Genomic DNA, 22,276 nt, shown 5'->3' on the forward strand with positions numbered 1-22,276 from the left:
GTAAAGCGCGCCGCCGCGCAGACGTCCTGAAGCAGATGAGGTGAGACGGAGAGAGGAGTCAGAGGACAGGGACCGACGGCGGCTCGTTGACAAACTTTAGATATTTAAAATGATATATATATATATACATATTTCTTTTTTTTTAACTGGTCCCTAATTCTATAATACGGTCTTCTTTTGACGAGAGTGATATTTGGACGCGGCGGCGCACAGATATGTAGGCGGGAAGTATGAGGACCTTCTTGTGGATTTAATTCATTTTAACTAGTTTATCTCCCGCTGGACTCGTTATTTTCACCTGAAAACGCCTCTTGAAGCCTCAGTATGCAGTGACGTCACAGGTCTACTTTCTGTAGCGGCGTCTTAAGCTGGAGCTACTGCTAATGGAGCCGTCAATCACATGCTGCTCCTAACCCTGCTGGAGCCTCGACGGTGAAGCGACTCAACATGTACGCGGGACGGAAACGGAGGAAACCAGTGCTGAAGGGGTAGAAAGTTTAAATATATTGTTCTGCGGAAATTATTTACAAATATTATGATTTACAAATAATTATAAATGAGAAAAAAAAAGCCGCGTCAAAAGCATTAGCGTTGGCAAGTCTTACTTTAATAGCCTTGATATTTACTTGTTGTTAAAAAAGTCTGTTTTATCTATAAATGAACCCAATTGAAGCTAAATAAACGAAATAATACGTAATCTTGTGAGAAATATTATTTATATATTATTATTTTATATAAAAAATTGAAATGAAATATTTAATTAAAACGTCTGATAAACCGCAATATAATTTTTATTTAACAAATAAATTGGAACATTTCCTTTTATTTTAATAAATGATTCCTAATAAAAAAATTAAAACTAAACCGTACTGTAATATATTTATATTTAAAAAAATAAAACGTCATGAGGTGTGGCTCGCTTAACGAGTACAGGGATGTTACTGAGAACATGGATTCTTTTATTCATATTATACATATGAAACATGCTGTAAATAAAAGCAGCTAAGATATAGAAATAATAAATTAACAAATTAAGTTCATTTTTAAAAGACACTTCTGTTTATGTTATAATCTGCACTTCAGTTGTTATTACTTTAACATTGTTATTGTAATTCAATAAGTTCAAGCTGATTTATTTATTCCATAAATTAATTATTTATCTGATAATTACTTTTCAAAGAGTAAGTTGTGAGATAGTAAGCACATATTTTAACTACTGTTGTCTAAGTTTGTGAAACTAATTTAGGCTCATGGCTTTAATAAAAGTAGCAGAAATATTTAACAACTTTAATAATACGTACGTCAAATTATATAATTAAGTCCTGTTAACATAAAATAAAATAAAAAGAATATAAATAGGATAATTAAATGGGAAATGTTACATTTTAAATGAAGAACCTTTGACGATGAAGTAGATGAAGAACAGTATTGTACAAAATTAGGATTATCTGTGACACAAATACGAAGAAGAAAATGAATTACATTTTATTAATTTTAATGTAAAATTTGTATTTCAACTATATATATATAAAGATATTTTTTTGGCAAGGAAATCTGAAATGGAATGTTAAAAAAAATTAAGAAATATATATAGATCATAAAAACACAATAATCAAATAATTGTCAAAATGAAAGAAATCAGGCTAGTGGTTACTTATAAGTGGTTGTAAACGTTGACAAATTTCACACATTGCATACTAAATAGTGAAAATTAACTTATTCCTAATAAATAAAATAAAAACAAATGTTCATCAAACATTAAGTTTAATCTAAATCTAAAACAAATGTCATTCATCTGTCGGCCAATTGTTTGACCAAATATCTTCTTGATGCCTCTGGTAAAGGGTTAAAGCAGCTTCTTCAGAGGTGGCCAAGTCCAACCCGTCCAAGCGGCATCGGGACCGTCTGAACTCAGAGCTGGACCGATTGGCCGGTCTGCTGCCTTTCCCTGAAGATGTGGTGTCCAGTTTGGACAAGCTGTCCATCCTGCGGCTCAGTGTCAGCTTCCTGCGGAACAAGAGCTTCTTCTCAGGTGATAAAACTTTTCTATCATGTTTTTCAGAATCACAGATAAAAATATGTATAATAACATGTCATTTTCACATTTCTTATTAATACTTGGTTATAAAACATTTTAAACATTAAATCAAATAATAACATCATAATAACAGATATGGCAGAAGAGTTGTGGTATATTCCAGAGATGTACACGCCCACACATGTGTTGTATATTTTTGGTTTCTTGAGGTCATTTGACCAGCAGTATGATGAGAACGGTGATGCTAACAGTAATAGCTGTTATTCAATAATTCTGCTTGTGTTGACGTGCTGTTTGCATGAAAAATAATAGCATAGGTCTCATTTTTTAATGAGAACAATAATTTGTATTCCTAGTTGCATGAGTGGGTTTATAAAAAAGTACTTTCATCTGGAAAAATACTCACAGAAACTCAACAACTTGGGCAGAAAGCAAACATAATCTGCTAAAATCAACAAACTGTGAATGCGAGTGAATATTTCGGATGATTTCGCCGAACCGAGAGCAGATTTGCTGTTTGTTGGAGTGGAGAATGTCTTGGGTGGAGAAGAAACTGTCTCACATGACTGGTCAGACCCTGCCACCCCCTAATGGGATGACGGGGACCCTCGTTAACGTAGCCGAGGTCAGTCGTCTGGCCTCCAGCCTCCAGACGACCCATCCTGGTGGTGGTCTGAGGAGGGGGTGGGTCCTCGCAGATCTGGTGGGAGGAGCTTGCACATGAAAGCCCCTCAGAATTAAACTGCAGCAGGATAATCCACTCAAGGCCCATTTACTCAGTCTGCTTCTAAAACACAGACTTCTGAATTTGTCAGATTTGCCAACAGGTCTCCATCATCATTTCTGCTCCGTTATTGAGGTGTCTGACTCAAACACAGAGGAGGCAAACCAGATTAAAATGTATTTATCTGGAACTCATGTTAAATCAGAAAAGTTTGATTAAAAAATGTGACTCCTTTAAAGTAAACTTGAATAGAAACAGTGCATTACATGGCTTGTGTTATTGGTTGTGGTCAGGTCATTGATAATCAGTAATAAAATATGATATACGCCATATAAGCCCCATATGTAGTGTTTAATCAATATTTTCTTTTTTTTTGTGGTCTCAATTCTCCAAGTACCTTGGAATGATCCGTCCATCATCGGTTTTGTTTTGTGTCTGATGGAGATCTGGACACTATTGACAATGATGCGAGTGCTGGACTTAAAAAAATCACGACAGCTATTTTCGAATCACTTTACTCATAAACTGGTCCATGCAACATTGTCATCTGCAGTCGGAGCCACTGTAGGACGTTGAGCAGCAAATCTGTTTGGACGAAGCATAAGTTGCACACTTGACACAAGCAAACAAGGAAACATGCTTCCTTTGCATGTGTGTGTTTGTGTTGTGTGTGTGTCTGTTCACATCTGTCTGCAGCCATCTGCCAAGTACTCAGAACAGATTAAAGGTTCTTTACGGAACTGTTTAGCTGCATTGTTTGTTAATAATGGTTTATTTTTAACGAGTTGTTTAGAGAAATTGTTAGTTTTCAAAAATGTTAGACAATATTTCTTCTCATCAAACAAGTTTTTAATGTTGATTCAACATAAAATGCTATCTTGAGTCTTAACTTTTCTGCTCAAATCAGTAAAGTTGGGAAACATTGTTCGAAGAGAGCAAATATTAGAGAATTAACAGGAAAAAAATCTATATATTTCAAAAGTAGTGATTTATAATAAATGATTTAATTGTCTGTTATTAATTGTAATCATGTGAAGTGGTATGATTATATTGTGAGTATTTTACTTCAATTCAATTCAATTTTTTATTTTTATTAAAACATACTATTTATTATTGGCAGGGTCAGATCATATGAGCTGAAAATCGACCAATGTTTCTTATCAAAACAAACAAGTTCTTGAGATCTGTTGAGCACGTTCTGCTCTCTCACTGGCTCCTCTCATCCGTGATAGAACTATTCAACATTATAGCGGATCAAAGCGGTTGAACACAAAGCCTGTCTCAGTTCTTCTTTATTAATCTTAAACTGTCGTGTGCATCTAACATCTCATCAAGAGTCAACGTGAATGAGTTTGACGTCCAAAACTGTCATCTGTTTTGCCAGCATAAGAGGTCCTAGACCCCATCTCAGAGAAAGCGTCCATTTATCAGTGTTGATACAGAAACAATTTATGCACTCGATCTCTTGGCCTGTGTATTGTCTAGCCGGTTCAACAATTCCTCTTCTATTAATGTCTCCAGTGTCTGCCTCGCTTGTTTCGTTCAAGGGTCAAAGTCCGTGGAGATGCCTCAGAATGCTGAGTAACAAACTGTGCAGTTAACTCATAGAGGTTCTCTTTCTTTGATTCATATTTATTCAAACAACTAGTTATTGAGGGGGATTTATTTAGTGAACACTTTATTGTCTTTTTTTGTCTCCAGCAGTGATATTGTGCTTCTATTTTATTATACATTGATAAATGTATCATAAACATTTGCTTTGCTGGTCACTGTAGACTACAAAAAACCAAGGCCAGTTTATATAAGGTTGTTTATCGTAAAATAGAGATTGTAGAATAAATAATTCAACATGTTCTTCTTCATCTCTAACCTTAAATAAATGATCCATGCACATAAACTCTCACACCTACACTCACATTTTTCTATTCATTACTTGTGTTGTTATTATTGTAATGACTTTTCTGACTCATATATTTTTTCATCCCATTGCCATATTGTTTAATGGGTGGTTAGAATTGTGCAATTAAATGATCATTTCATTTCAGTTTTCGTAATATTATCATCCTGTCAACTCAACTTTTAAATAACCTCCAGAATGTTCCTGAAAAGTAATAATCTAAAAACTCATAATGATCATGAATTTGGAAATATAATGCTCACATGACACTCATCCATGATCACATGACAATCAAATCGTGTACATTAAACATAAAATATATACATAACAATAAAAAATGAACATACATAATGATCTCATGAAGAACATGAGACACACGTTAAGTCAGCCTCACGTTACATTATAAATGAAACAAAAATCATAAACTTAAGATTGAAGTGAATAATATGTTTAGTGAAATAGGAAAGTATGAAACAGGGATAGAAATAATACTTGAACACAGTTGTTTTCAGGTTATAATTTGGTTGACTAAAGTTGAAAATGTTGGACAATTGTACATTTATGATGTAAATAAAAATAAAAATGTGTTTAGTTCAGTGTCGAATAGAAGAAATTGTTTTAAGATGAAAATGTCTGAAAACATAAGATTATGGATGAGATTGATATGATTGTTAATATGATAAATTTCAATCTTGTTTTTTTTTCCATTTCTAGTTGCCCTCAAGAAGCAGCATTCCAGTGGTGTGACCAGGAATGTTGCTCCATTTGTCCAGAAGACACCAGAGCAGGTCAATGGCTGCCTATCAGAAGGAGAGATTCTGCTACAGGTACAGTAGATGTCAGTTCTTTACGTTTGAAGAAACATGTCAAAGAGCGCAGGATGGACTCGATCTAGCGAATGATTACTGTTGATGATGAGCCTACTCACACTTTTCACACTCAAATGAGGGGCAACATTTTTGTTTTATCTCATGGGTAAAGTCATCCACAAGCTACTCAAAGTTTATTATTGATCATATTCCTCCTCCATTTTTTTTTATAAATCTATTGCCTAAAATAAATTAGTATATTAAGTAAAGTAGGTAGTAATAGTTAAGATAGTATTTGCAATATGTTTAAAATGTGTTTAAATTGATTATAACTCAAGGTAGATTCTCACTTTTCTGAAATCTAACAATTAGGGAGACTAGTATATATGACAATAAAGCTTTGGTTTGTAAGTTTATCTCGAGAAATTTAAATTGATGTTAGAGTCTAGAACAGAGAATCCTTGTTTTCAGAGATACTTTTAAAATGGTCTTGCTATTGTGATCTTCCCATGTTTTTAAATTTGTCGTACTAATGTTGGCACAAAACTAAGATACACATATACACTTGAACAGAATGAAAAAAATGGGTCAGATTGTGACCATATATATTCTGTATACCGTTAGAAGAGGAGATTTAAAACTGGACAAATTCTATGTTGTTCAACTGAAGCCAGACAGTTGCATGCTGAGACAGTGCAGATGTGAATGAAGTGTTTGATGTTGCCTCGTGGTCTCAGACTGTCAACACTGTTACCTTCACCACCTTTCTTTGTTCTCAACTTCTTCAACATCATCCCTTCTTTTCCTTTACCATCTTTCATTCCTTACACTCATCCTTCCCAAACATCTGCCCTGTGACTGAGCGAGAGATTTGAAGGATCAGAGGAGTAAGTGGACGAGGTAAAGGGTGAGAAGGTGAACGATAGAGTAGAGGAAATGTGGTTTAAGAAGTGAGAGTACAGAGGGCAGCAGTTTCTTGTTTTCAGATGCTCTCCTCCATTACAGACACTGACCTATGAATTATACAAAAACACTGGACATGTATTATTCAGTTCTTGTGTGTGTGCATCCGTGAGTGCATGTGTGTGTAGGCATGTGTGTATATGGAACAACTATTCATTAGCTCAGGTGTTCAGATTAACAGCAGCTGTGTTTTCAGTTTTGTTCACAATTAGCTTCCAGTCAGCAGCGTCATCCTGTGAACACAACAAAAAAACACACATGCACATATCTCTGGAGTCGACAGACCACGAGAGTGGGACAGGAATGTTTTTTTGCACAGAGATGAGTGTCTAGTAAATATTTATACACAGTCATGGCTCATGTGTGGGTTTGTTTTTAGTCTGTGCCGTCGTGCTTGCACACTGGAGGTCGTGTTTACATGGTTATACACATCTTTTGCTGACGAGGCTGATGTTTGACGAATGACTCCAAAGAACCTGAGGTCTACTCTTAATGAGTCCAACACAATCTGTTAGTTTATATTTTCAATTTGTAATTTTCGATACACCGAAATACCTTTTGACATTTTATCGCATTATTCACTGAATGGTCGCATTATTTTTGATGCACAATATGACTTCTAAACTTTTCTACCATTTTGTTTTCATCTTCCATTTGACCTGGCCTGGCCGAGGTCATACATCACAGCTAGCAAGTGAGACTGTTTGTTTTTAGAAAATTCCATTATTCATCATGTGAGAAAGCCTTTTCAGACCTAAAGTTTAAAAGTGGCGCAGTGTTGAAGTGCTGCCCGTTGTCTATAGCGAGGTGTAGGCGGGTGCTGGCAGGACGCTGGCGAGATTGTCATCACCTCACCAACAAGCCCCCCGGGTACAACAGTGGGGAGCAGCTAGAGGAAGAAACCTGTTCAATTTGATAGTCGTCCAGTTTTGCTCCTCCTCTCCATGACTTCTTCCTGAACTCCTTCTCTTGCTCATTCACTGCTTTGAGCAAAACTGTCATCTGCAGTATTTCTGATGCTTCGTTCTGTATTAAAAATAGAAACCAAGAGAGTTGGTTTGTGTAGTGAATCAGGGGAAGAAGACTAGTGTAGAGTGAAATGTTCAATTGGGTTCTAAGTCGGACATTTGAACTGGCCTAAACCGAGTTTATATCATCTAACAGATCCTGTTTTTTGGACACAATTTCTTGCTCTGTGTTCTGCTTAAACCAGGTTTTCATTCATCCAGCCCAAGACAGTTTCTCTGTTTCTTACATCACCAGGCTCTGCATGGGTTCGTCTTGGTGATAACAGCAAACGGAATCATCTTCTACTGCTCGACCACAATCCAGGATTATCTGGGCTTCCAACAGGTGACACCACACACTGCACCTACACACTGTTAACATTAAAATGTCAGGAGACAAGTGGATATGTATTGAAAATCATGTCAGTACGTGATGACCTTTAAATCCTACGTTTCAAACTGCCAATCCTGTGGTAGATAAAAGGGTGTCCAAAGATTCATCAAATCCAGTTGCATGAAATGGCAACTAATGTGAAACTCTCCTAACTGACTCACATTTTTCAAATATTGAAGTCTTCATCTCCAGGTGCAGTAAGTTCCTCATTATGAACATGTTTTGAATTTATTACTTTATAAAGTTCTCCCCGTCTGAAATTTCAGCGAACAAGAGGTTACGAGAGAAAAGCCCATTATGGCGTAATGGTCTTCACTCCTCCTCCAGCCATCTGTAATCACGGCCGGCTTTGTCTATACCATGAGTACCTTAGAGTTGGAGACTTCTAGGATTGCGGTGACAAACTTAAGCACATTTTCTAATGTAAATATTTCAATCAAAAGAGAGTTTTGTACAAAGAGACAAATACTGATGATACAATAGAGTTCCAAGATTAATTTTTAATTAATTAAGAGAAACTTAAATCAAAACATTAGTTGCCCTTTAGGTAAAAGTGTTATTATAAAATATTTTTAGACTCTAAAGTGTCACCAACTAGAATAGATAACAGAAAGGAAATAAACAATCCAGCAATTTGTCAATTTGTAATATTTGCCTTGTATCCTCTTCCACATAAAAGTAAAAGTTTGTCAGATCAGTTAACCAGCTAATAATCAAACATTGAATGAAGACGTGTGGAATCAGGAAGAGCAGCAGTGAAGATGAGATGTAACACAGATCAGGTCAGCCCCTCAGTAAGGGTGCCAACCTGTGCACATATGGAAACAAGGCTGTGTAGCTGCCTCTTTCCTAATCTCATTTTGGAGAATGTGACAATCAATTACCCAGAGCCTAAATGCCTGTACGCTACCAACACACACACATGCACACACACGCACACACATGGACAAGTGAGAAGTGGTTGTTGCGGCTTTTTCCTGCAGGCCAGTCTGGGCTCATCTGGCTACAACATGTATATCTGTGGCGACACTGGTGTTTGAAAACATAGTCAAGAACCAATCACAGGGCTGATCCTGAGCGAGGCGGGTTGGCACCTTCACTAACCTGTGACCAAAACATTTCAGCTGTGATGGGAAATGTCGCCTCAAATTTTTTTCACAATATTTTTGTCCAAACAAAAGGTTCTCCCAGACAGATCCAGGCATTCACAGTCTAACCAAAGACCCAAAACATGGACTGGAGACAAGTCATTGACTGGAAAAATATTAATCATTGATAGTCATCGCTTCTAAGACTGAGTCATGGGATTTGGACAGAGAGGTCTGCAGGAGACATGCAGTAATAACTGTTACCTTGTTTTCTCTCACTTTTGAATTATAAACTGATTAATTAATTAATTAATTAATTAATTAAACTAATTTTATTTTTGCCCTACAAGACTGATGTGATGCACCAGAGTGTGTTCGAGGTGATCCACACTGAAGACCAGCAGGAGTTCCGGAGGAACCTGCACTGGGCCTTCAACCCACAAGCTTCACCTCCTTCAGACTCAGATGGTCAGTAAACCACTTGTTTATTTAGTGGTTTAAAATGTGTATGTGAGCTGCCCCAATCAAAGTCACTATGCTATTACTGACATGACACTCAGTAACTAGAGTAGATACTTTGCCTTGTCATTTTTTTGGCAATCTCTGATGTCTACAAACTTGGTCCCTTCCCCTTTCAACCCATGTGTTGTCTCAGGGCCGAAAGCAAATGTGTTTGTGATTTCATCTTGACCCAGAGACAACACAAGAACACAAAAAAAACAACACTCATTATCTTTTTATTTTATTTGATCAAATTAATTTAATTATTTGATCAAATATGATTAATATGTTGTGGTTTATAGTTTTGTGGATTTTGGGATGGTTTCACTTATGTTTTAAGAAGTCTTATTTCTTAATACATAAGCAAAGGTGTTTATTTACGGAATACATGTGTACCACTACTCAAACAAAATCCTATAATTTTTTATTTAAATGAAACTGTAGACAGAGAACTTATTTCAATTTAGAGTTCTTCGCCAACAATCGCATCAGAATAAGTCAATTATAACAGTGAAGTCTGTCCCTATTGGTCAAATGTACAGCAATATGAAAACCTAGCTTCAGCCTTCTTACTGGCTAAATGAGTGTGTTTGTTTGACCTTTTACACAAGCGGCATGTATCTTGTTGATCATGGTTCTGATGTTTACAGATGGAGATGTGACACCCTCCTCGCTGGTCAACATCCACCCAGACCACCTTCCGCCCGAAAACTCATCTTTCCTGGAGCGTTGCTTTGTTTGCCGCTTCCGCTGTCTTTTAGACAACTCATCAGGCTTCCTGGTGAGGATGCCAGAATTTCAGCTCTTTTTTAAATCAAGGGTTCTGCTGCTGGACATGTTTTGGGGCCTGGCAGGCGGTACTGGTAGAATGGCGTGCCACCTCAGAGTCCCTCAGGATCAGAAGCCACCATTTACTTCTGTAATCCGCCTTAAGAGCCTCAGGGTCGTGGGGAAAAGGGTCTTAATCCTCCTACCACCCAGAGCACACGGGAACAGACCACGTTAGGGTGGAAGCTTCGGTTTCAGACCAAGTGTGACTTGGTGCATCTTTCATAAGCAACATTCATAAATGCAGACAAAGGATAGTAACAAGTCCATTGTCTTACTCACGTCAATCACTGCAAAGAGCATTTCAAGGACAGTGAAAATATTGTGTCTATGAAATTCCAGGTCTACATTTTCCCACCACACAGATCTCAAACTGAGAAAAACAAGAAGAACCCCTCAGGTTTTATCACTATGTATTCTCTGTAGAAGGAAAAATTGAGGTCAAAGCCGTGATTGATTTTGCTTTCTCAGACCCTCCATTGGGACTCTTGAGGTGTCGAACCTGTGAACGCCTTTCCGTCACAATTGCGTGAGCAGTAAGCCGGGGTCTCTGCTTGTGTCCCCTGGCTGCTGTGGCTTTGTTTTTTTGTAATCCCCACTGCTATTCAGGGCCAGATTCCTGACATCACCACTGTAGACCCTTAAACCCACCAAGGTCAATTAACCAGAGCTAATGGAGAGGCGGGTGGGGGGGGGCGATTCACACGATACTCCAGTGTGAGTGGAGGGTGGCAACAAAGCATTAAGAGTGTTTTTAGGTTTTAAACCTCTCCAATGGCTTCTGCAGCTGTGAGACACAAAGCCAGACCGTCAGTGTTCTGGTTCAAGCCAAAATATGGACTGATTTTACCTTCTGGTTGAGACGATTCGTCAAATCATAATTATCAATTGTTCTTCACCTTCTCTGTTCTCTTGTTTGATGGAACTGCCCAAAGTTACCATCGACATGCATCACATTTACAACAACACGCTCAACCAATGGTGATGGATCTGATATGAGGACTGAGCCCTGATTTTTATTTCAATATAATAGTAACATCATTGAAATAATCACAATATTATGATCGTCATGATTAATATGGGATTTTCCACTATGAATGTGTAAAATCATATACAGTTTATTTCTAATGTGCTTTAAATAAAATAAATCAAACTCAAGTCACGATTAAGTAAAAGAAAAACGACAATGCAAAAAAACAACAGTAAAGCTAAAAATGCTGCAATTTGTACTAAATATTTCTGACAGAGAAATCACTGAAAAACAAACCAGGGTTGCACTCGTCCACAGTTTCTAAGAAAATGACTTCATTAATATCTACCCAGTTCAATATATATCTAATCCACTCTTATAAACGGCTATCTTGAATTACTTTTGTGGGGGATTTTACTTTGGACACAGCAAAATATTTGTTTTACATTCAGTTAAAGCTATTCTTCATTGTTTTTCCGTGGACATACATTTTTTGGACGTTTTCAGAACACATTTCATACAAATAATCATAATTTAATGTTACAATTTTCTTTATATGACATAATGGTGAGTGAAATCCCTAGTTGTAATTGTATCTCTATGAATTAACAATGATGGTTGACAGGATAGAAAAGCTTTAACCAATTCCTATCCTCTGTAAGATTTATATTCACATATGTTTTAACAGAAGCATCGACAGAATAATGCAGTGATTGTTTGTGTGTTTTCTTTATAACAGCAAAAGAATTCTAATGTGACCTGTGAAGTCGTGTTTATAATGGTGTACATCTTCTTCCAGGCACTTAACATCCAAGGCCGTCTCAAGTTTCTTCACGGTCAGAGCGGCAAGCAGAGTGCGAGCAGGGCCTCGCCTCAGCTTGCCCTTTTTGCCATAGCCACGCCCCTGCAGCCCCCAGCCATCCTGGAGATCAGGACCAAGAACATGATCTTCAGGACCAAACACAAGCTTGACTTCACTCCAATGGCCTGTGATGCTAAGTATGTCACTAACAATCACAATGACCTACACAATTGTGAAACACAAAAGCTCACAACTGTGTTGCCCTAACCTCAGGGGGAAGATTGTTCTAGGTTACACAGAGGCAGAGTTGAGAGTTCGAGGTTCAGGATATCAGTTCATCCACGCTGCCGACATGCTCTACTGTGCAGAGAACCACGTCAGAAGTAAGTCCCTCCTTCAGGAACAATATATCTACACAGGTATTCTATGATGGTTTAAATATGGTTTAGTTTCAAAGAGATGATTTCAAGTTCACGAATGTGCTGCATGTTAAATCGATTGTGTAAATCTTTTTTGGCTTTCTTTGTTTTTGAAGTGAGAAGGTTGGTTCCACCTCAGCAGTAAGTTCAAGAGGTTTGACCCGTATGTGGCTCAACAATTTTACAACAATAAACAAATAACAGCTCTGCTGTTGCAGGAAAATCTCTTGACTGAGAGTCAAGTGTCCTACTTAGCTTGTGTACCCAATGACCTGGTTAGTTGTAACCATAGCACCCACAACACCCTCATCACTGCTCTCAGACAGCATGTAGTCATGCATGCACAGACCCTCTATGTTTCACATAAATCCTGCATTCAATTCTATTACCGTTTCCACCGACAATTGAATTCTCTTTCCAATATATTCATATATAATCAGATGACTGCTCAACCCTCATCCATGAAGTATCAGAGTTCACTGCAACACTAATTCAAATGACTGAACTCAGTGACAAAACAGACTCTTCACACACTCGAGCCAGGACAGCATTTTTCCAGGTAGATTTGTTTTCCATCGCAAACATGGGAGATTAATGTTGAAATGGAGCAGGGCTATTAAAATGGGCCAGATTTGAGAAGGATGTCCAGCTTGTGTGTCTGTTGTTAAATTTGAGGCACAACTTTTAAAAATGATACGTACTGTTCTAAATCATTAACCACTTCTGTGTGTACAGCTACAGTATATATTTTGACTATATACAAATTGTTGACAGGGCAGACATCGTTACATAAAGGGCACATCTGAATGCCTCTGGCATTTGCTTTGTGTAGATATTTTTCGGTCAATTCGTCGTTAGATCTTCTGTTTTCTGTGTCAACTCTAGGTCACTCTGAAAGGGCCATGTTGCTTTATCTAAAATCGAGCTCTTCAAATTTTTGATAACATACTCACTATTTATGGGTGATTGGACCCGTCCAAATATTTGGCCTGGGGGCTTTAACTTGAATAGCTGTGATATAGGACAATTGTGCAAAAGCATTCTTATAAGCATTTTTATATAATGTATTTGATCTAAAATGTTCCAGAAAATACAAAGATAAAAAAAAATGTTGTTTGTATTTAGACAGTATATGGATAAAAAAAAACAGTCACAGAGCATATTTGAGCTGTATTAATGTGATTAAAATAAAGCCCGCCTGAACATGCCCTCTGATGTTATTCCAGTGATGAAGACGGGGGAGAGTGGACTCACTGTCTTCCGCCTGCTTACCAAAGCCAACCACTGGAAGTGGGTCCAGGCCAATGCCAGACTTGTCTACAAAAATGGCCAACCAGACTACATCATCGCCACCCAGAGGCCACTGGCGTGAGTACATTGCAGTGTCTGAAGTTATTACCCAATGATCTCATCGTGAGGTTCACTGACACAGGGAAGAAGAAGGAGGGGAACATCTGAAGAAACGATCCATGCACCTTCCTTTCACCTTTGCCACGGGAGAGGCACTGCTCTACCAGACCAGTTATCCTCTGCATGGTTTCCCTGACCCTGCCAACCGTAAAACCAAAGCTAGCTACTCGAAAAAAGCCTCATCGGAGGAATCTACTCCCAAGTCCCTGTTAGAAGCACTGATGAGCCAAGACGAGTCTGTCTATGTGTGCCAGCCGGACACGAAACCTGAGATTCCCTGCAGCCTGTTTGCCGATCCGGTGGAGAAACTAGGTGGGTGGTTGACGGACGACAACCTGCATGTGTTGACAGATGGACGTGAGGCAGGCACCACTGCTTATAACCCTCTGCATGGCACACTGGACAATCTCTCTCTGGATGGAGACGAGCTGTGCTCCAACAGTGAACTCTTCAACGCACTTGAAAACCTGGGCCTTAACGCTGAGGACCTGGAGCTGCTGCTGCTGGATGAGAGGATGATTCAAGTGGAGGTGGATCCCAACCAAATCCCCACTCTCGGAGACCTCCTCACCAACAACGAGATCCTCTCCTTCATTCAAGACTCTCTAAAAACCAGGGGAGACGAGTCTGAGGCCAGACTCAACAACGGCCCAACATCGACAGCCTTAAGCATTACTCAGCATTTAATGGCTCATCCCACCCCGCGCCAGGTGCAGCAAAACATCCCAGCTAGTGAACAAACTACTGCCCCGCATGACCTGTGGAGCTTAGCCAGCGAGGACCTACATCAACTCCCTTTAACTGTGCCCTCTCCTCCATTCTACATGGAGCATAAACATTCACTGAGGGAGTTGGGACGGGGCTTGGGAAGCCCGAAAGAAACTTATAGTTTTTCTCCTATCAAAGGCAGTGGACATATACATTCCAGCACTGCTCCTGCAGGACTGGGTGACATTTGTCTTGCTCCGCCACTGCCACTATATCTACAGGGTAACCCTAAATTCCAGCAGCAGATGTTGCAGCAGGTGCCGACTTCCTGTTTGTCGGAGCGTCCTGCTCAGAACACACTGGAGCTCCAAGACTTTTTAGCGCTTTCTGATCAACATGTGGAGACCTTCAACCTGTTCAACACCAGCTCACAAGATCTAGAAAAGGTGAGTCTGTAGTGTAATGGTCGCACTGAGACTAAATAACATGATGAGTATTATAGATCTTTGACCGAAAACCATTTTATAAAAATGAGAAAGAGACTTCAATAGATTCCATTCAAGCATGTTCAAATACATCGCCGATGATGATGAGAGCTTCGGTCTGTGAGACCAAATTTGAAGTTAGTCTGACTGTGACACATGTCAATCATTCATCTGTGACCACGCCCACTGACTGAAGACGGTGAGCGAAGGATGTAAACATCCTGGTAAATTGTCTTCTATGAGCGTCGGCTGGAGAGGAATAAATATGAATCATGTCTTGAAATATATAAATGCTACTGCTTCTACTTGTCGCTTCTTCTGCCTTGTAAGTGGAAAAATTGCATTCTTTTAGATAAATTAGTATTTTTCCATCTCTACCAGACTTACTCTACTTAATAGAGGCTGCAGAAAGACATTTAAAGGGCCACACGTGTCCCCTGGGGCGCACTGTGACCTGATCCAGACTACAGTCTACTGCCCATCTTGAGATGGTAAAAATATTGAACATGAGTAAAAAAAGAATTTCCAAGAAGAGACAAAAAGCAGTGCTGCTCCTCTTTCGTCCTCCTAATGGAAATAGATTTTATTCCGAATCAGCAGGCAGCAGCCTCAGGCCGACACCGAGCGCAGACTAGACTGATGATGCGAGCCGACATGTTGTGTAGCTAAGACACAGCCCTAAAATGTATAGATCAAAGTGAATAGCACATGTTAGTATTAGTTTTGAGACAAATCTAAATGTAACTTTTGTTGCAAATGTGATAATAATACAGATAGTGTTCATGTTCCATGGATAGAGCAGCCTGTGAATCAGTTAGACAGTCAATGGTTTGTGTACCTGATCTAGATTTAATCTTAATTTTACTTAATATGAGTGTTTGTGATTTACAAATCAGTTCTTAACAAATAAGATAAGAGAGATAAGAGGTTATATTTCTTGACTGATTCTGTCTTCTCTTATCAAAGTCACGTTTTCTGTCTTTACTCTCAGCACTGTTCATGCTTGTCATCTGTTTGATATGAGAAAATCATTTTAGGTGTTGTGTTTCTGTAAATATCTGTCTTAATAACTTTAGACAACACATTAGTTTGAGTTAAAAAGGTGTTTTGCCATTTATGAATCCTCATAACGCAAGACATTATGAGCAGAGGTTTGGTATATCTGAGTGAAATAATATGTTTTCTTTCTGTTTGGATTTGTTGTAATCACCACTTGAACAGTTGTATATCGAGCTGGCGTAGAAGACAAACTCCATTAGTGAGTGGATGTTATTTCATCATTAGGCTCTCCAGCAGGACTGTGCTCTTTCAAGCATGAAGATCATTTCTGGTGTTCAGAGTTAAACTCAAACTGAGCGCTGACAATAGAAGATCTAATGAAATATGAGCAAATGTGCCAGAGAAAGAAAATAATTGTAAAATAATGAATAGAATGGAGCCAGGGAGGGGCCTGAGTCAGACCGCATTGACATCCCAGCCCTGGCATCCATTCATAGCTGCCCCACCCCGTCAGCCTCAACTGTTATTCTTCAGGGTCAGTGACTGTTGCTAAAGAAAAACTAGTGTCAGGCGAACCAGTGGAGCATGATCGGCTCTGACCTACAATTTCACCCAAATCATTAACCAAAGCTGTGAATGGAGGGGGAGGGGCCGGTGTACAAGTCCACTCGAATATACTTTGATTTGAGGCCTTTCAATATAAGATGTCGCACTTAACCCCGAAACCTTGTAAGGCAGACAATGAGGAGGAGGCCTGGGTGGGGTAGTAGAGTGTTGGACAGGAAGAGACCCTCAATGGACCTGAATTATAGCCCCTCTCTGGACCCCATGAGCTCCTAAGAAAATATATATTAAAATGATAATAAAACCTGAATCAAAATACGTTAGAACTAACAATTGAATGCATATATTCATATGCTAAGTTTTGAAAAATGTAACCAAAATCACAACGTCTTTCTATAAAAATGTTCAATACTGTATTTTCCCTAAAACCTACATTTCTTAAAATGTTTTATTGTTTGATCACTCAAAGTTTGTATACGATAAATCTGTGTATCATGTAATCTTGTTTTTTAATATATTCAGCTTTACCTCTTTATATTTCCTCGGATTGTTGTGTATTTATTCGATGGTTGTTCCACTTTTTTTTTTAATTCACCCCATGAACAACACAATGATAAGAATCACAAGGTCCCTCTTGGCCTGAAGCGCCTCCATTAAAACAATGTGAGTAAAAATAGAAGCTCTTAATTGTTGGAAGCTCATTATTGTGAGTTAGGTCACTTACCTGAGCTCAGTCCAATACAGAGACTTAATCTGTTTACAGGATTGTCAGACAATCCTCAGACTCGCAACAGCTACGAGCTCAAAGTCTTCTGCTCCGCCAGAGCATCCCAGAAATTCTAAATGTCTTTGGTTTTGTGTCCAGTTAGATAACGGCCGCCTGCTCAATGCTGCAAACACAACCTACAACCGGAGCTGCCTAATGCCCAACAGCAACGCGGTGACAGCTGCTGACATCACAGCGCCGTGTCCCAACGGACTTCCAGACTCCCAGAAATCGGGGTATTTCCACTGAGGGAATAATTGAGATAGTCGTCACTTTTTCTTTCAGTGCTCATGATGGTGTGTTGGTAAAGATGTTCTTCTTGAGCAATTTTATGGATTTATGTTGCTCTGAATTATTTGGGGGGATTTCCAAAAAAGATATGAAATGTTAAATTTGATGATATATACCAGCGTGTCCTGTCACTGGCACTAGTGAAAGGTACTCGAGTAAAGAGTTGCCCAAACTCTCCGAGCGTGTTATAAACTGTGAATAAACTATTTATTCATGTAACTATTCCAAAACAACTGCTATTGTCCAGGTATATTCATAACATGACAAAAAGGTTTAAATCCATGGTTTTCATCAGGAACTCAACAACTGACAGATCTTGATGGCTTTTTGATCAGTGATCAGGTTTGACAACATCTCAACATCTGACAACCGTCACATTGTTTCGCTCTTTGCTGGTTTATAAATATATCAGTGCTTTCTAATATAAGCACCTTTGAAGACGTTTTTGGTTGAAAGCTGTTCAGTGTCTGGCGGACTTGCCCTTGCTTACCCCCACTGAATGGATGTACTTGCACCCGCTGATCCATTAGCAGCCAAACTGTAAATAATAGATAACGACAGGCAGAGCAGGAAGTGTATAGAGGTGCTGCTGGACTCTTTTCCCCATTGATCCGACCCGTGTGTTACCGTCATCTTGACAATGTTGGAAGCACACAAAGCCAAATACCTGACATGAGAGCGGCGGACCAGATAAAACTTCTTTATAGTAGAGCCATAATTACTTAAACGTCCACTAATCAAGTTTGAGACACATGTGTATGGATTGACCTGTGAAGCATTTAAAAGTTCCTCTTCACCAGCACAAATCTGCAGAGCATTTAGAAGTGAGTGAACTCAAGAGAGGAGATTCTGAAAGTGTACCTTTTGCAGATGTTCCTTTAGAATGTCACATATTTTTTTGTTTTGTAGAATTTAAGAAGGTGCTTCACTGGGCCATTCTACCAAGCTGGTGCCTTTGTCAATATATATTTAAAATAATAAACATCGTTGTAGTCCAATGTCATTGGAACTAGTGTTTTTAGTCATTTCTACTATAAACGTGGACAATTTACCCATTTATGGAAGGTCCTGAGTAGAATTAGCACCTGAAATATTTATTCTAAATTCTCACTAGAAAACAAAATATGAATTATTTAAAAAAAATAAGACACCCATGACACTAATATATAAATAATGGTTAAATATATAAATAAAGACACTTTCCTAACTTTATAATAGCTTAGCAAGCCAATAACAGTGCCAGCTTGAGTTGAAATCTAGGGGCTGTTAAATTTTTATTAGTAGAAATGTATATCTGAGCTGTATATGTCTAACATAATCAAAATGACGTCTGCGGTTTTGTAGAATGGCCCTCTTGTTTCAGTTTTAGCACCTAATCCAACCTTCGTCTGTTGAAAGCAGATCAAATTGATTATTAATATGAAAGTGAAAAAAGAAAATGTTTATGTGGTTATATGTTTGTATTTGAAATGAAGCACTAAGAAGAGCATTTAAAGGTGTGATGTTATCGTGGGTTTTTTCCCAAGTCCCAATGATACAGTGCCATAGCGGTGAGTCAGCACTTGCCATTGTTTATTCACCTGCACAGAATAATTTCATGATGTGAGAAAATCCTTAAATGCACTAAACATATTGTTTTGCTAGTTTTATATATTTTCTTCTTGCATGCATTTGATTGGGTTGTTTTCAGTACTGTAGTTGGACAGGAAATAAAGACTTTGTGTTACCAAAGTGTTGTTCTTTGTCGACAACAGTTTAAACCTCACCTGTCCAGCATGACCCCTTCATTAGCTCCTCCCCCTCCAGTCTGCCCTGCATGTTCTCATAGATCAGGTGAGTCATGAAGAAGACACTCAAGCTCAATCTTACTGTGATCATATCAGCTCCAGCAGGTACAAGAGGACTCTATATTATGAACGCCAAAATAGAAAAAGCACGAAAGAAAAATAATATTGTACCCTATTATCCTCAATTTTTAGCATTTGAAATATACAGTACACAGTGGGTTTGAATAGTAGAATCTTCAAATGGTTCACAGATATTTAAATCACCACTAAAATATATCGATGCTTGTCCCATCATCAGCGTTGAAATCTATTGTTTTGCGAACAGATTGAGTTGAAACAGAGTTCTATACTCACAGGTGATGTGATAAAAGTGAAGCTAAAGTCAGGCTCAGAATCTACCAACAATATATTTGCAGTTGATTGACTGTCAGAATATTGATTTGATTCATGTATCAGAAATATTTTCCTTCCAATTCAATCTTTATTTGAAGACACGTAACAGATCAAAAACACTATAAGAGAAAAGAAAAACAAGTCCCATCCTATCTAAATGTGTGACAGGCAGAAACCTTGAGTAGAACCAGACCTAGTGGGAACTCCCTTCTGCTGATACCAGTGGGGAGGCAGGAGAGAAACAGGGGGATGAAGAGGGGGAGGAAGAGAAACAGTAAAGCAGGAGCAGCCGTGAAGCCATGAACCAAGCCAGGCTCCAGATGACCTCTGAGAAAATATATATTTCAACAAAATACACAGGTTGATGATAAAAACCCTAAATCTACAAGACAAAAGTTGTTTATATAGTGGGACGAGAGGACAATCCTCCACCGAGAGACAAACTAAAGGTTGATAACAGAGACATGTTTCCGCAGCACTGAAGAAAAGATCACTTGGACCTCAGAGACTTGGAACATCCAAGTGTTGCACGACATGCTGATAGTGACACTTTTAGCCAAACACTCCCCCATCTCTTTGCACCAGCAGACGTGTGAGGTCATGGTAACACACTCCGACACTGCAACCATCAAGAGGGCACGTATGAATTATAAGTCCACGGAGCAGCATAGTGGAGGTTTAGAAGGGGTTTAACTCTTCCTTTCCTGTCCTCTACCTTATCTTCCAAACAATGATGTAATGTTTATCTCACCGGTCAAGGACAGACGATGCATGAAGCGGTCTCATCTCAGCTGAATAATATTAACACGGTGCAGCCTGAGTGCAGAGCGCTGCCGCTGACCTTGCATCTTTTATGACACTCCCCAAATCATTCATGAGAGTTTTTCTTCCCCCGCCGTCTTCCGCCGGTTAACTTTGCCCGTTTGTGACGTGATCAATCATCCGAGCGAGATGTTGTGTGTCCCACTTAAGCCTCCAGTAGCTCCATGTGGACCGCAGTAGACCAGATCCACCCAGGAGAACTTCTGTGTTTGTTTTGCTGCTTGTTGTTGTTGTTGTTGTGTTTACGTGTTGTTTGGGGAATCACTCAGAACATCAGCTTCTGTACCTGTGCTGTGCTGGGATCAGCCTCATTAAGGGAAAATGACTTCACATAAACACTTAAGTCAGTCCTTTATTCCTTATTCTACATGTTTTTCAGTATTATTGTATTTATTTTGACTTCATGATGCAGAACACATTTAGCATTTTAACCACTGTTAAAAGTCAATGATCCATGAGACACTAGTGTTTCCAGACAGAACACTAACAGTAGCAACGAAGAAGAAAGACTTCCAGCTCTCTCTTCACCATAGATGGAACCAGATGATTGATCAGAACAAGCTTTGAATCTGTTGAAGCCTCACATATATTCATTCATATTTTATAGTCTCTTATTAAGTTTTAATTAAGGCATATATAATAAGATTAATTTATTATTGATCTATTATCAGCCATGCAAAAATGTGTTCTTTATTTAATGCACTTTCTGATACGGTTTATTCCAAATACGCTTCACAGGAAGTGTTTAGTAATTTGTATATTCAGTTGTAATTGTTTCAAACCCCAACAATGGAACCCTATACTGGCTACACTAGTCTTCAAAAGCTTTGACAGACGAACAGAAGAACGAGGTCAGGGATACAAGTGGTTGTAATGAGTTTCCCTCAGAGTGAGCTCTTCCTGATCTTCTGGACAAGGTCAGTCATCCCAGAGAGGCTCGAAGTAGATCTTCTGGTGGTATGAGTCCTTGCTGCCTCCCTGGTGAGGTGGAGGAGACACAAGAGACAACGTCTGACTTTTGGCCCTGAAGGACACTGACTGCAGGAGAGCCTGATGACAAGTGAGTATGAGGAAAGTTCTTTGGCTCGTCCTGCTGTCATTTATGGTCTTAGACAATTATTTGAACGTGTCACTCTTGTTTATCATTCCCGAGCTGGGATCTTTAATGTAGTGTGCAGGAACATGTTGAATCAGGCCAGATATTTAACACCTCAGGTCTCCCGGGTCTCTTCCTTCATGCTGCCGGGGGGAACGACTTATCAAATATTGAAGACCTTTACAACCACTCAGGACATTTTCTCCCCCGTGAGATGTAATAGGAGCATGTGTGGAGCAGACAACCTCCTTTCAGGAACATTCCTGTGTGTACACACCTGATGTTTGCCTCCTTAAGCTTTAACACCAACATACAATGATTCATTTTAGTAGAAAATGTGTCAAGTTTGAGTTCATCAAATATAGTTTTGGTTGAGTAGACAACATATAAACGTATAACGTTCACTCTACATATTCCACCTCCACGACAGGATGTCACTGTAGATTATGCACAGACCAGCAGATCTTCAGCTTCCTGACCAACACCTAATGCAAAAACAGCATCATCTGTAGAAA

General features: G+C 38.9%; 1 protein-coding gene across 2 annotated transcripts; it reads left to right on the plus strand.

Annotated features, from left to right (window-relative positions):
- Positions 1-87: 87 nt before the first annotated feature.
- LOC148080182 (aryl hydrocarbon receptor-like) lies at positions 88-19,286 on the plus strand. 2 transcript variants are annotated; one of them, XM_087791792.1, is made up of 11 exons: positions 88-488; positions 1,845-2,032; positions 5,374-5,486; positions 7,695-7,784; positions 9,271-9,388; positions 10,072-10,202; positions 12,019-12,218; positions 12,295-12,404; positions 13,667-13,808; positions 13,873-15,004; positions 17,472-19,286. In XM_087791792.1, the coding sequence occupies exons 1-11, from the start codon at positions 448-450 to the stop codon at positions 17,619-17,621; spliced, it is 2,415 nt and encodes an 804-aa protein (XP_087647918.1). In that variant the 5' UTR covers positions 88-447; the 3' UTR covers positions 17,622-19,286. The 2 variants fall into 2 exon arrangements, with proteins under 2 accessions (XP_087647918.1, XP_087647919.1); XM_087791793.1 differs by having other exon boundaries at positions 17,476-19,286.
- Positions 19,287-22,276: the final 2,990 nt, after the last annotated feature.

The sequence above is a fragment of the Callionymus lyra genome, chromosome 5 (assembly GCF_982586985.1).
Source record: "Callionymus lyra chromosome 5, fCalLyr1.hap1.1, whole genome shotgun sequence".
Classification (NCBI taxonomy): Eukaryota; Metazoa; Chordata; class Actinopteri; order Syngnathiformes; family Callionymidae; genus Callionymus; species Callionymus lyra.

What these genes read in the sequence shown, in the direction of transcription:
- LOC148080182 (XM_087791792.1), top strand. Translation starts at nt 448, where the DNA reads ATGTACGCGGGACGGAAACGGAGGAAACCAGTGCTGAAGGG. An exon ending in ACCTCCTTCAGACTCAGATG is followed by an intron (nt 9,389 to 10,071) that starts GTCAGTAAACCA and finishes TGATGTTTACAG; the next exon opens with ATGGAGATGTGACACCCTCC. An exon ending in TGCAGAGAACCACGTCAGAA is followed by an intron (nt 12,405 to 13,666) that starts GTAAGTCCCTCC and finishes ATGTTATTCCAG; the next exon opens with TGATGAAGACGGGGGAGAGT.